The sequence below is a fragment of the Trichoderma gamsii genome, assembly GCF_001481775.2.
Source record: "Trichoderma gamsii strain T6085 chromosome Unknown Scaffold_3.2, whole genome shotgun sequence".
Taxonomy (NCBI): domain Eukaryota; kingdom Fungi; phylum Ascomycota; class Sordariomycetes; order Hypocreales; family Hypocreaceae; genus Trichoderma; species Trichoderma gamsii.
Window position 1 is genome coordinate 1,451,072 of NW_020171340.1, and position 14,488 is coordinate 1,465,559.

The following is a 14,488-nucleotide window of genomic DNA, read 5'->3' on the forward strand; positions in this document are numbered from 1 at the left end:
AACAAAAGAATCAATTTCCAAGATAGCAGCGACAGTATCCGGTCCACATTTCGGTCTACCGCAAACGAGTTTATTTCCTTCTCACTTCTGATACACTGTTTCATTGTTTACAATATTCGGTTGTGTGAGCATTTCGTTGTGTGGTTTTACCTGATGGCTTTTACTGACTTGTGTGTCGTAACGAGGCCAGGAAGTTGTTGCCAGACACTTCTTTATTGTGAATATAGCGTAATGCAAAAGACAATTTGCTCTCCTATGATGCCCTCTTATGAGAGATTTATGAGGTCAAGTGCGAAGAATGTGGCATTTGCTGGTAATGTAGGGTAGTATTCTAATGGTAGCTGCACCTACCTGCAGGTATTGTATTGGCCCATCTTATTTCGGGAGCATCGTCCCACTTTGCGGGGCTGAGTCGAAAATGGGGTCATAACGGGGTATGCTTACTTCCAAGTTCCGTAAAGAGGTACATGTAGTTGCCGCGGGCTTTCATGCCACGAAAAGTCCGAATCCAAATTTCCGAAGTCAAGTATAGGCTTCATATTTCCGTAGACGATTGCCGCGGGCTTTTGTGTAACTAAAACTCCGATATCAAGAATTCAAATGTTTGCAACATGATATATATATGAATCGCAATAGCAACGTATAGAACTTCGTGAGTCCATCTCCATCTGCATCTTGGACTTCAACACTGGTTTTCTTGTCCCTCTTGTCGTTCTCATCATGGCCGCTGCTCCTGAGCCTTCTGTTTCCTCTTCCGACGACACCCAGCGAGTCGATGACCCCCCCCAAAGCCGATCCGGCATCCTGTCTGATTTCTTCAGCACGCGCCTTGACGAGGATGTCCGAAATCATCAATACTCCGGCAAGGGTACAGCTGCCGAACCTTACGTCATCGACTATCTGCAGAACGACTCCCAGGATCCTCTGAATATGTCTATGGCTCGAAAATGGACTATAACCGTCCTCCAGGCCATGTCCGCGTTGGTGGTTACCTTTGCCAGCTCTATATACGCTAGCAGCATCTTTGATATCAAGAGGCATTTTGACGTGTCCGAGGAGGTGGCCACACTAGGTTTGGCACTCTACGTATTGGGGTTTGCTTTGGGACCGCTCATATGGGGGCCTCTGTCCGAGTTGTACGGGCGGAGACCCATCTATATAATCTCATTTATGGCGTTCACAGCGTTCAGCGTGGCGGCCCCGGTGTCACCCAACATTCAGGCCTTATTGCTTTTCCGCTTCTTTGGTTGTGCATTCGGCTCATCGTCGATGACGAACGGCGGAGGCGTCATTACCGACATGTTGACAAAAGAACAGCGCGGAGCGGCGATGGGAGCTTTTGTCACGGCTCCTTTTCTGGGTCCGGCACTTGGTAGGTGATCGATATCCTTGCTCTTCTTCCATGCTACCATTTTGCTTTATATGGGATACCTGCTGATTGTTGATTCGTATTGATTTAGGTCCCATCGTTGGTGGTTTCTTAGACGAGAATAAGGGCTGGCGCTGGGTTCTCGGTTTAGTTGCTATCATGGCCGGTGTGGTCTGGATTGCCACTACGATAGCCACTCCCGAAACATATGCGCCGTATATCTTACGATCTAGAGCAAAGGCTCTCTCTCAGTCGACGGGAAACGTTTATGTATCACGACTCGACGCAGGAGAGCCGCCCAAAACACTCACACAGGAGCTCTCAGTCGCTCTCTCACGCCCCTGGGTTCTTCTGTTTCTCGAACCCATCATTTTGTTGATGTCTCTGCACATGTCTATCGTGTACGGCACGCTATACATGTTCTTTGCCGCAATTCCCACCGTTTTCCAAGGCACTCGAGGCTGGAACGAGGGACTAGCCGGTCTTCCGTTTGTCGGCGTCACTATCGGCGTCTGTCTTGCTACGGCGCTGTCAGGTGTGGACAATAAACGCTACGTTCGTCTATGCGAGGAAACGGAGGCAAAGGGAGCCACAGTTGAACCAGAAGCTAGACTGAGCACGTCCATGGTGGGCTCTGTCATTCTTCCGATTGGCCTGTTTTTGTTTGCGTGGACGACTTATCCTTCAGTGCACTGGATCGCACCCGTTATCGGCGCCTTGCTATTCTCATGTGGACTTGTTCTAAACTTCATCTCGCAGATTAGCTACCTGATTGACTGCTGTAAGTTTTGGCCCTCGCTTCGCAATCTCGCTAAATAGCACACATGCTCACCTCTATATAGATACCATCTATACTGCCTCTGTGCTGGCGGCTGGGTCGATGCTTCGATCCTTCTTCGGCACTGCATTTCCACTATTTACCACACAAATGTATGCGAATCTCGGAGATCAGTGGGCGAGCTCTGTTCCTGCGTTCCTGGCGCTTGGATGCGTGCCAATTCCGTTCCTGTTCTATAAGTACGGCCCGAAAATACGCTCCAAATGCAAATATGCCTCTGAAGCGGCAAGGATGTTGGAGTTGATGCGTCGTGGGCAAGACGCCACGATAGGTGGCAAGCCAGGGGTAGTTGTAGAGACTGTTTAGTTGTTGCGATAGATTTAGATTTATTAACTCTCCTGCGATATGTGTTATGGCGCTAGTATAGAGGTTCTAGAGATAGGAAAAGTATACAAAATGCAGATCCAGTATGTCATCAAGACGGAAAGAATGTAGCCTGTAGAATGGCCTATACAAAAATCCATGTTATTTTACAAAACTCCATGAAATTCCATAGTGTTTGATGTTAACCTCACGAGTCTCCTGCTTCTTTCAGATGCCCAGCCAAGGGTAACTTGCAGATGAAATACATCTACAAGTCTTTCATCTGTCGCATCTTCGATTTTAGCGAACGGACGCATCGCGTGTGATCTTCCCCGGGGCGAAAGACAGCATTGAGAAGAGATTGGCTTTGCTGTCCTGCAAACAGCCCAGCGACCACATCCTTGCCGTCATCTCCGGGCTTTGTCGAAACGCGGTAGTGCTCCGGAAGGCCAAACAATGTCTCAATTCGCTCCAGCTGGTACTCTATTTGATGCACCAGCAGGGTTCCGCAGAGTTTCCAATTAGGCAGAATCGGTAAGCCGCCCAGGTACAATGTGGGTGGCGATGTTTGGTTATGAGATGACAATAAAGGCATCAAAGGGGTTGTGGACCCACCACTAGCCAAATATTCAATCACAGCAGTGAAGATGCAGTCGTTTATGGAGACAATTTGGAGGTAGCAGGATAATGCCACGAGGAGTTGGGTCGTGCACAGAGGCGGTGGCCCAGTATGGTAGGACATTGCCAGCGAAGTGTACTCGGCCGCCCCTGATGACGGATAAAGGCTGGCCAGGAGTCTCTCTAGTTCTCTGGATGCCTTGGCAACCGAAACTAAGGGGTGTTCCTTGCCGACTTCTCCATCATGGCCGCCGCTGCTTTCTTGAGACATGGTAAACCTAAGGGCGTCCTGGACATCCCATGATGCTGTTTGGACGTAGAATAGTTGATTGCAGAGCTCCAAGTGCAGTTTAGACAGTAGGATCTCAACACAGTCGATGTTGTAACCCGACACTCCAAGATCCGTGGCGCCTGCCTTCGGCATTAGGAGGTAATTGTTAAAATGGTAAAGGGGGCCAGTAGGCTGGGCTGATGAATCGAGATCTGCTTGAGCATGCTGTTGGATCTCAGAGGTAGGAGGAGTACTCGGCAGGTTTGTTAGGGGAGGAGAAAATGAGCAAATGTCATCTAGGTCGTTGGTCAAGGTGAGGTCCGTTTGATGAATGCCAATTCTGTCCAAAACACTGTCAAGAGAAAAGTCGAATTCTAGATTGACGATCTCCATGTCCGTTCTATTGATGTTGCTGTCTGCAGGAGACGCATCACTCGTCTTTGGTGGCGTTAAAAGTTCGTTGGGATCGACTATGGTTGGCTGCCGTGCTGGTGGACGGCCTGTTGGACGAGTCATGCCGGTGACACACTTGATTCCGGATTTTATACAACGATTGCATGAGCCCGAAGATCGACCTTCATCCCGATAGCATCGCAGCTTTTGAAATCGACAGCGATCACATGCAGAACGTTTCCAGGGAGCTCTGGTATTGAAATCGCCACCCATCTTGACCGCAGAATTACAGATCAAAAGCAACAGCAGTTCAAAATACAGCACACTGACAAAAACAGCTGAATAACGAACAAGAAATTTTAAGAAATGGATGAGCTCGATGCAAAAAGTTAACACAACTGTTGAGTCTGCAGCAAAAGCTACAACTAAGAATGCTGTCTTTATACTATTATACAATGACTTTGGTAGGCCATAAGCTCGTGTATGCGCAGAAAATATAAGCACTAAGATACAATTAATAAACTGCCAGCTGATATATGCAGTAGAATATAAGCGCTAAATGACAATGAAATATTGAAGATCGGAATATTATAAGCAACCATGTTGTTACAGCCTGATCCTTTGAAGCAGGTTGGTCCCTTATAGGCAGCTGGCTCTGTTGCAGTAGTTGCTATAATGGTCTATTGGTGTAGTGCTTTGCGTTGTTTGGTAGAATGGCACAATGAATTGTTGTAATGCACTTGCGAAATGGCGATTGTCTGAAATTCAGTCTTTACCTGTTGTTGATGATGCTACACAGGTTGTGCCAAACTTTGGTTGCAAAAAGAGCTTGTGAAATAACTATTTCACACGTTATAGTGCTTGTAGTACTAGAGCAAAAAGAAAATAGCTTGAAATTCACGTGACTTGTATTAACAAGTATAAGAATAAAATATTTGGATTTTAGAATATACTAGTATATAACAAAGTATAAATTCAGTATAGTAAATATAATAATTATAAAAGAAATAATTTTTTGCTATATTTTAATATAGATATATATATATATCTAAAGAAAATAACTTAAGATATTATTTTTATAGTTTAATACAAACTATATATTATAGTCACTTATATTGTATTAAGTAATTAATTCAATTATAGTTCAAAGTAAATAATTAGTTATAGCATTTTTTATTATTAATATTAAATAATAAAAATATAAGCTATAAATGCTATAGGAAGAACCAGTCTTTCACTAAGTACCTATGTTTACTCAGTTATATCTCGCTATACAAAGCCAGCTGCACAAAAAAATCCCTCAATACACAACCAGGTTGAAGTTCCGGTCTAGCCGATCTCCCCTTTTTTAGTCAGGGCAATGGTTTGCAAAAAACGTGGCGTAATTTAGTCAAGGCAGCACTTATCATATAGGTCGATAAAGGAAGGTTCGCTCCAGTAGAATGCAACTAGTATTAGCCCCCTGTCAAGTGCCGCATTCCTTTGGCAGCTAGCTCCGACACTACTTTACCGGCAATATAGCCTTTGTTTACTTCCGAGGAACAAGAAACGGTTGTAAAAGGCAAAAGATGTATTTTGTTCTTTCAAGTCACAGTCTATATAGTCTATGAGTATTATGAATAAACATCTAGAGCATTCTTATCATCTATATTTTTGCATCGCTGCTTTTCATCCTGCGATAACCACTGGACTAGCAAACTTGTTGGGTCTTATACAACACTTGCTGAAATCCTCTGTCTCCAAGAGGGCCGAATAGCCCTTGCAATTATTGTATACAAAGGCTAAAGTTGCAAGAATAGCTCAAGATCAGGACCAGGAAAATCCCTGCTGTAGAGTAGTATTACGATTTCTTCTCAACACAGCCTCGGGATTAGGACATTGTCAGCAGACCGGCAGTCGCGAGATGCATGATTGGCCTACCAGGTCGCTGTAAAGCAAGGTACATTATCTTTATTGCTTTGCATTATCTGCTAACCGAATGTGCGTCTTTAGGATCTTAGCTGCTGTCGTGGATGGAGCACTCCGAAGCAAATTAAATCCTTCACCAGCAAGCCGCATGCCAGGAGGATCGCAAATGTTAGCTTGGAACAGGCCCTGGAATCCCCCGCATACAACGCTGTTGCTAGTTCCAGTCTTCTACTCTTGGACCCAAGCACGTGAATTTGCAAATAAAGCGCAGCAAGAAAATAGAATACCAAGATGAATTAAAGCAGCCGTATATAGCTCTTGTCCTAAATCGATTACTTAGTCTACCCGGAAAAAGAAAAGCGCAAAATAGAAAAGATAAGAGCCAGTTGCTCCTTTAGTGATTCTACGACGACGGAAGGAAGCTTTGCCGTTGCTTTAGCTTCCGCGGCAATAATTTGTTCTATCTTCCGTACTTGAAATGCCGAGTTCCATATTGCCGCTGAAACCTATTCTATATCAGGTAAAGTTTGCCCATGTGTTTTGCCAGGGGGGTGAGGATGACACGTTTTTTTGATTGTGACTAACCTCTCTTGCCCTAGGTCGCCGCCACCGATTTCCCAAGCCTCACCGATCGTACAAACAATGCAGCCAAGGCTTTGGCAAAGGAGAATGTAATTTATTCTCCTTGTCATTCTCGAATAATCCAGCGGCAACAGATTTGAACTCCAAGCTACATATAATAACGCGTACAGGTTGATTTACATTATTGTTTTTGTTTTGGCCTCGATCGGTATCTTTCATTTCAGCCTCTAAAACTAAGGTAGTTTCTAGTTAGTCTGCTGCTTAATATACTTGATCGTCATGCTACCCAACCCGACAGAAATCAACGTTTTTATCTCCAGACTCCTGCACACACCTGGTCTTTTAGCGCTAATAGCAAAACCAATGATTTGTAGTCTCATTAAAATGTTATCGTTGATGTTGGTGATTTCTTGAAGACAAATAACAAAGGGACTTCGGGCTAGAAATACCTACGCACGTATTCCATCATACAACTACCGCAATCAAGAGTAGAGTATCCATGTAGCAAGTAGCCTGCAGTAGGAACCTAAGTATTTTGCAAGAGATAATGGAATATTGTGGCCCGAGCGTGGTATTTTCTATGTAAGGCAGGCTACGGCAGATAGTATCTACACATGTTTTTGTGTCTGATTTCTCTTCTCTCACGATCATCCTTGATTTGGCTATTGCCCCAAGCATTACGTATGCCACCCAAATACCGCTCGGGATCGTAAGAGTCGCGAACCCAACACCGGTGAATACTCATGGGGTATTTTGGCTCCTTCTTCGTAATGAATTGGTCACAACAAACCTCGCATAGCTGCCTAAATCCCCCTGAATAGCACACGTAATGGGCTGCCGTGGATGACTCCGCAGGCTGCTGTTAAGCCACCTAAAAGGAAAGCAGACTGCATGAATGAACCGAAAACGAATGCGAAGTAGCAAACTGCTAGGATTGGGCCTAGATATACAAGATACATTAGCTAATGAGAGTGACGATGGCGCTAATAAGCACCAACAGTTACGGTGGGGAGAGATATACCAGAAACAGGAAACAGAAAGGGTGATGAAGGTACTAATCATCTAAATGGTTTTACTGATGCATTAAGCTTGCAACTACTCCAGCCAAGCCGAGCAAGGATGGTTGGTCGAGCGATGAGACAGAGGCAGCGCCCATAACGGCCCAGAAGGAGACGAGAGTAGAAGACCGGATCTTCCAGCTGCTGAAGACTCTCCGCCACTTAATTGCCTCGAGGTGAAGCATTTCTTTCTCCGGTTGCAGAGTAAATGAACAAAAGTATGGCTCACTTGTTTTTGATGAGGAAATGTAGCATCTTTTGGGAAGGCTGGGATACTGAACCATGCCACAATTCCATAAGCAAATTAAGGAGTAACCCATGATGATTATCTAGCGTTAGGCTTCACAGCCCTGCATCTATTGACTGCTGAATGGCACACACGGAAAACTGCTCTTAAAACCGAATCCATAGTCCAACAAAGGTATGAGATGTATCACTGAGAGCGCCTTCCAACAGAGCAAAGAAGACGATGTATAAGAAGCAGAAGTGAAAATAATTCTGTCTGCAGTTCTACCTGACATGAGGAGTGTTCTTTGAAAACTGATTATGAGACTCCTAAAAGGATTGATTAGGGCAATCTTTTACCTCACAGACAGGTGGGTACATAAACATTTTGAATCATAATTCTTGAAAGAAGAAACATGTTTGTGCCGTAGAAAATTTTTCAGCTACCCAGGAGATGCTGACGAGCGAAACATCATATAATGTTTACAGTCTCGTGATAAGGACCGAAAATTACATTAAAAAGGCCCCATTCAGGCCAACGATGGAACTCCTCAAGAAGTAAGGGTCTTCATCAATCCGCTTCCGAACCTCACCCTTCGCCAATTCATCCACGTCCCATGACGACCATACGAATCTGCCGTGAAGGAACTGCGCCTGCTCGGTAGCTGCCCAGACCGCAAATCCACCGCAGATTTCATCTACATAGAACGAGAACAACCATTAGTTGAATAACTCGACTGAAATATTGAGCCATATGAAAGAGAGACTGACCACTATCGAACAAATCTGGCGTTAATCCCAATGAACTCCAAGCATCGTTATAAACGAGTCCTGGATGGAAGCTAATAACTTGCAAATCTGTAACAGGGGTATTCTGAGCGATAACTTGGAAAAGTAGCGTTGCAGCCATCTTTGACAACGTATAGGCCGGACGCTGGGCAACCCCAGCATGGGCTGTCATGTGGATTACCTGAGAAGACACGTTGATGAGATACTAGAGGCAGCCCATTAGCTTTACGTACAAGTTCTTTTATTCCCGCGCTAGACAAGTTAAGGATGAAAAGCTTTTGCTCACCTTTTTCTTCCCATTGGATTGGGAGTAAAATTGCTCCGTAAAATACAAATGGGATTTGACGTTGACTTCCAACTGAGACCAGACCTCGTCTGAACCGAGCTCAAGAATTGGTTTAGGCTCCGAAAACTTTGCAACATTTGCGACAAGGACATCGACGGTTACGCCGTTCTTAGTGAGAAAATCCCAAAATGCCTTCGTTTCATCGAGATTAGTCATATCGCAAGCCTGTTGGATGATCTTGGTGTTGGTATTGGACTTCCTGGCCTCCTCCTCCAGCTTGGCGGCAGCTTCCTCTAAGATTTTGACACGACGACCAATAAGGATGACGGTATCTGCAGAAGCTTGTACAAAGCTACGCGCGATGCCATAGCCAACGCCTGTGCCGCCTCCGGGAATGAGGACAACTTTCCCGGCTTGGCTGAGCTCAGGCCTCTTTGGAGAAATGGCAGCATACGGCTGACGATGAATTGTCTTTGTGACGTTGGTGTCGCGAAGTTGTGCGAACATTTCCATCAAATTATCCATCTTATAGGTATTGTAGCCGAGGACTGGGAACAAGGAACAAGTTTAAAGAGTAGGTTGCTGACTTGCATCTGTGAATAGACGATCAAGAGGTATTGGCATTTATATACTTCAGCTACGTTAATTATCAGCCGAGCGGCCATCTATTAGACATGTTACTATAATTCATGATACACCTTTGCTTGGTCGGCGTTGCATGTAGAGGCTCTGTTCAACGCTGATTGGGCGGGAACTAACCCAACTTGATTAGCTCCCGCAATTACAAGTCTAGATTGTTCGCCGCAGCTGATTAATAACTGATATCTCCGCAAATAGACTGCGGGACTGCGGCCAATCCCACTCTGTGGAACTTGACACTGCCTATCTACCTCTGACAACCTTCTCTCTTTGAATCAAGTGTACTAGAAGGATTGATCCAACCAGATTTCTGCGCAAAGTCTATGCCGTGCCTCGCAGCCCGTTTCGTGCCCCGGGGACGCAAATACCATGGCGGGGGTGCGGAGTAACGCCTGTCACGCCTGCGCAAAGGCCAAGCGGAAATGCTCAAAACAGTCGCCTAGTTGCTTGAGATGCGGACGACTTGACCTTGAGTGCATCTATCCAGCCGCCAAGCCCGGCTCTTATGTCATGATTGGCTGGGATGCTACCGCGGAAATCGACGACGGTATCTCAGGCAGTTCCACGGGTGCCTCTTCACAGCTGCAATATGTCTCCCCCGCTACACCCGGCGGTGTTCTTGGAATAACTCCTGCCCTAGACTTTGCCGATTGGACGCTCCATTTGGTAGATGAAAGCCATCCAAGTAGTTCATTTACCGCTTACGAAACCTGGGTTTCCCATCTCCCCAGGCAGCCCGACGTCGGTCTCTTCAACCAGGGATACCTGCAGCCTTTCCTTTCCATTCTGAACGAGTGGCTCTCAGAATGGGTAAGAAAAGGAAGCAACCCATTCGTACATGCGCGATTGTATCGGGATAGGTTTCCAAAGTGTGCCCAAGATGCCTACTCAGCGTTGACGTGCTACCTCAACAAGACCGGAAGCAATAACAGCATTGTCATGCACTTGTTGGAAGAAAAGTGTTGGGATCTAGTAACCCAAATCGATATACCGCAACCACACTCCCCCTTTGACGATAGCAGGCCGGCTATTGATCTCCTAGAAAAACTGGCCAAGGTTCAGAGTCTCTTGATATACCAAGTAGTCGGCCTTTTCGATGGAAACATCCGATTGCGTTACTTGGCAGAAAAGCGAATAGAGCTACTAAAGAGATGGATGAACGAACTAGTTGAGGATGCCTATCGCACGTCATGTTCGGGCTCTATCTTAGTCTCTGCTGATGTGAACACAGAGTCTGACATGCGCGACTCTCAAAACGCCCTATGGTACTCTTGGATACTCTCGGAGAGCATCAGGCGTACTTGGATCATTGCATCCGGGGTTCAGGGCCTCTATTTATATATGCAGCAAGGGTTCACCAAGTCGTGTCAAGGGGGGATGATGTTTACGACAAGACAGGGTGTTTGGGAGGCTCAGTCAGCATCGGCGTGGGACGAGATTCGCTCAGAACCTGGCGCGGGACTGACGAAAATCACAGAGCTAGATAGGCTGCTTACAGAGGGTGGACCGGATAATGTCGACAGCTTTGCAAAAGTAGTCCTGATGGTCACCCTAGGGACGGAACGAGTAGCAGCGTGGAATGGATAATGGATATGAGGCGGCGGGTTGTCCTCAAGTGTAAACCTCTTGAGAGGAAATACTGTTGGAAGGAACCTCGACGGTATGTACGGTTGTTAGAGCTTAGCTACTGTTTACTAATATTTTATTATCGCACTCTGTGCTAGATTTTTGTTCTTTCGTCTTACTATAGATGATCCATATTTTCATCTTCCATTTCTAATGGGTACTACTACAATTTCTGACTAACTATTGACATGTTGAAGTAGTAGTATTTTGTTTCATTAAGTGCTGCATAATACAGCATGAAGGACAGGCTATTCTTTCTCGTGGAGATCTTTTTCAATATGCTCGCTAATGTTAAGTGCACAATTATTTGAACTAACCCTAACAGTTGCTACGCGAAGCATGGGCTTGGAACAGACTTCAAACTTTCAGCCAGGACGGAAGGGCACCGAATCTGAGCTGACCATAATCGCCGCTGCTATTCATGGTATCTGCCACACCCTCTCAGCTCCGCCTTCATTAAACACAACTAGGCCACGATACCGCTTCGATCAAGGAATGTTCAGGCCTTTGAAGAAGCCGTAATCAGGTGGATATCACCTCGTTTCGCATTGCGAATGGCGGTCTGTGACACATCGCTATTGGCTCAAATGATATAGGAAACATCGAGGTCAGGGTTATGTTTGGCGGCGTATTCCGATCTAAGAAACTGACCTTGGTCAGCTCCACTTTATACTATAAGCAAATTGCATTTGTCAAACGTGGATGCAGAGTTCCTGTGGCCATATACTGTTTAGGGCCATGGATATCCAGGAATCTGGGTGACCTATTTTTACTATAAAGCTGATTGAACACATTCGCTAAGTTGACGGCGAGTTGTTGTTCCTCTATTCCTCTCTTTCGGCAAAAGGGCAGAGACAAACATCGATCTCGGGCCCTGCGGCAGGATCGGCTAAGCGAGGCCACAGACTGCAGCTCTCATTTATCGAACTATCTCCAATCAACTGATAGTAAGCAGTACCTTCAAGACATCTCAGCGAATGCATGATATAGCTACTACCAAGGACGCAATCTGCATTGCTCGCGGGCCATTATTGTACTTAGTGGGACAGCCTGTGTGTATATCAAACCAATGTAAAATTGGCAACGAGCTACAGCAAAAGGCCACGTCAGGACTGTTAGCGTCTAATTGAAACTGGCGTAAACTCATCTATGGACTACCGCGTCTTTAGGATTGAATATCTAGTAATCATACTGCTACCATTATGTGGGCACTGGAAGTGCGTAATAACTCTTTCAATATTCCAAGCCTCGTGGGAAGATATGCCTCACTTGCTTTCAATTACATCTTGAAGCATTACTGAGTATATCCGCTATTATGCTGCTACTAACTTGGATTCCATTGGCGGATCTTCTGACTTAAGCCGCCATCCAACAAAAAGGGTCAACGAAGCAATACCACTTATGCTGAATAATGAGTTCACTCGTAAAACTTTTACAGAAGTAAAAGATAAGGAAAAGAATTGGAATATCCTTTCGCTCTCAATCCACGTATCCCAAGGGTATAAACAGCGTATCAGACCACGTGAACAGATCGCTCAAAGAGAATCGGCAAATAATAGTCCTCTTTCCTAAAAGGGCTTCAATCCCAATTACCGGGATTCTAGGCTCTTCTACATATGAAACACATGAATAATACTGGTCCAGATTTTGAGATACGCACGTTTGCAACCAAAAGCGCATGAGTGTCTTACAGAACCTGCTTTTTCGGGGTACCAGTCTGAAAGTGTCAGATAATTTCGGTAGCCATGTCCGCAATTATTTGCATCGTGGAAACTGAAAATTAACCCTGGTAGTTTTGTTTTCTTTTTTTCCTTCTTTTTTCAATGTTTGCGTGTGTGTTTGGAAGATGATACATTTGCTATTTCACAACTTTCTTTAACCCTCAACCACTTTGGTATCTATGGTATCCATTCTCTAATGACAAACTTACATATCCTTGAAAAAAAGTTTGTCACCCAACGAAAACTCACAACACGATGAGAGTAGAGTCGTCAAGACTTGCGCTTATAATATCAAATATTCATTGCTACTCTCCTCAGAGAAGTTAGTTCAGCCGGCTGTAACGTTAATTGCCGGTTGATGTATTGTTCGATCTTCGAAATTGGTGGCTGCACTGATTTTGGCTATCAACTATACCAGTATAGGTACAAGCATAATACCATGGTGGGAACAATGAGTCGTGTATATCTCGTATTGACATGTATTGGATCCTTGCCAAAGAAGTTATTTCTGGTTTAAAAAGAGAGCAATAGATTCTCGAGAGGTTTGATGTGAGAGAAAGTGGTGTAGCTGGGCAACAAATAACAAGCTTTTGCTCTAGACGAAGTTGTCCGCGTTCAGGAGTCGGCAGAGGACTGATTTGCTTTCTGAGACGATCCTGAGTTAGGCAAGACTTGGGAGAATGTGTGCAACCCACTAACCTTGACGGGCATGCAGATAGATACTTTTCCAGCTGAGCATACACCTGACCTGACACGTAAGACAACGATTTTGCTACATGGTGGACTCTTGCGCCAGGAGCACCCGTGGGTCCGCCGCAGGGCTAAATCTAAGATACTAGTACCGGCCGCGGTTTATCGTTCTTGTAGGATAGTCCCCGCTTCCAGTTGCTACATAAACTCAAAGGTCCACCTGCGATCGTCAAAACTGCCGGTGGCCATCGCAAGGATGGGATTCCAAGCATTGGCGAAAACACTATATAACAAAAGCGAAGTAAACGCTTCAACCATTTTGGCCTTGCGTTCCCTATGTAGGCCTTTTTATAACCAGAAAATTCTCCGAAAACAGAGTTAGAACAAAGCCAAGTCAGCTTGAAACAGCATGTCTGCACTTGATTGGGCCGCGTCAACAAAGCCTCGACGCCAAGGGGCCCGTGCATATACGCTTTTTTTTGCCAAGGGTGCTGCATATACGCTCATCCACAAAGCGGGTCGCGTTTCCATACGAAAACTAATAGTAGTAGTAGTGCTTCTCTGTTATAGAGCATCTTATGTCATGTCTACTCTGCACTCAGCAGAGAAGAGAGCAAGGACTGCAAACTTAGGAGCCGAAGGAAGTCTAGCGCCTGTAGGTAAATTTTGCGGTTTCCACAAAACCCCCTTTTTGTCAACAGCCACACAAGGTTAGACGATCCCAGACAGGTTGACTACGACAACATATTAATCATGGTTGGAAAACTCAATAGTATAGAGGTTCTCACTTTAGCTCTGCACTCTGCTATTTTATGCCGCCGCTTACTTAGCTATAAACGCATTCTAGATGGTGACGGTCTTGAAGTAGAATTTATCTTCCAGCTGCTAGAGGCAAGAGTTCGCGAAGATGATTCAGGGTATTACATCCGTCCCCTTTGCTCTGAACCCTAAACTAGCAGGCCAAGATGCAATATTCGGTCCGAGAATCGTGATACCGGTTGATTTCAGAAACAATAACATCTGCGATGTTTTAGGAGAAAAAGTATGCTTCTCATTATTAAATAGCCAGTTAAGAAGCCCTCGGAATTTCCTATAAAGTACACCCGGGGTATTGGAAGGAGCACAAGTGAGCATCCTTTAGCGGGGATAGTCACTAGGCTATACTAGGAAAG

At 45.2% G+C, this 14,488-nt stretch overlaps 5 protein-coding genes across 5 annotated transcripts; 3 read left to right on the plus strand and 2 right to left on the minus strand.

Annotated features, from left to right (window-relative positions):
* Nucleotides 1-720: 720 nt before the first annotated feature.
* Nucleotides 721-2,513, plus strand: TGAM01_v201453 (hypothetical protein; the record flags this gene model as incomplete). The annotated part of the gene is made up of 3 exons (XM_018804809.1): nt 721-1,372; nt 1,461-2,150; nt 2,212-2,513. 3 exons carry the CDS (start codon nt 721-723, stop codon nt 2,511-2,513), a joined length of 1,644 nt encoding a protein of 547 aa, XP_018662077.1.
* A 265-nt stretch (nt 2,514-2,778) lies between these two features.
* TGAM01_v201454 (hypothetical protein) lies at nt 2,779-4,065 on the minus strand (the record flags this gene model as incomplete). Its single annotated transcript, XM_018804810.1, has 1 exon — nt 2,779-4,065. One exon carries the CDS (start codon nt 4,063-4,065, stop codon nt 2,779-2,781), a length of 1,287 nt encoding a protein of 428 aa, XP_018662078.1.
* A 2,113-nt stretch (nt 4,066-6,178) lies between these two features.
* Nucleotides 6,179-6,422, plus strand: TGAM01_v201455 (hypothetical protein; the record flags this gene model as incomplete). Its single annotated transcript, XM_024548768.1, has 2 exons — nt 6,179-6,220; nt 6,300-6,422. 2 exons carry the CDS (start codon nt 6,179-6,181, stop codon nt 6,420-6,422), a joined length of 165 nt encoding a protein of 54 aa, XP_024406584.1.
* A 1,653-nt stretch (nt 6,423-8,075) lies between these two features.
* Nucleotides 8,076-9,165, minus strand: TGAM01_v201456 (short-chain dehydrogenase; the record flags this gene model as incomplete). Its single annotated transcript, XM_018804811.2, has 3 exons — nt 8,076-8,263; nt 8,337-8,559; nt 8,641-9,165. The coding sequence occupies 3 exons, from the start codon at nt 9,163-9,165 to the stop codon at nt 8,076-8,078; spliced, it is 936 nt and encodes a 311-aa protein (XP_018662079.2).
* A 483-nt stretch (nt 9,166-9,648) lies between these two features.
* TGAM01_v201457 (hypothetical protein) lies at nt 9,649-10,866 on the plus strand (the record flags this gene model as incomplete). Its single annotated transcript, XM_018804812.1, has 1 exon — nt 9,649-10,866. One exon carries the CDS (start codon nt 9,649-9,651, stop codon nt 10,864-10,866), a length of 1,218 nt encoding a protein of 405 aa, XP_018662080.1.
* Nucleotides 10,867-14,488: the final 3,622 nt, after the last annotated feature.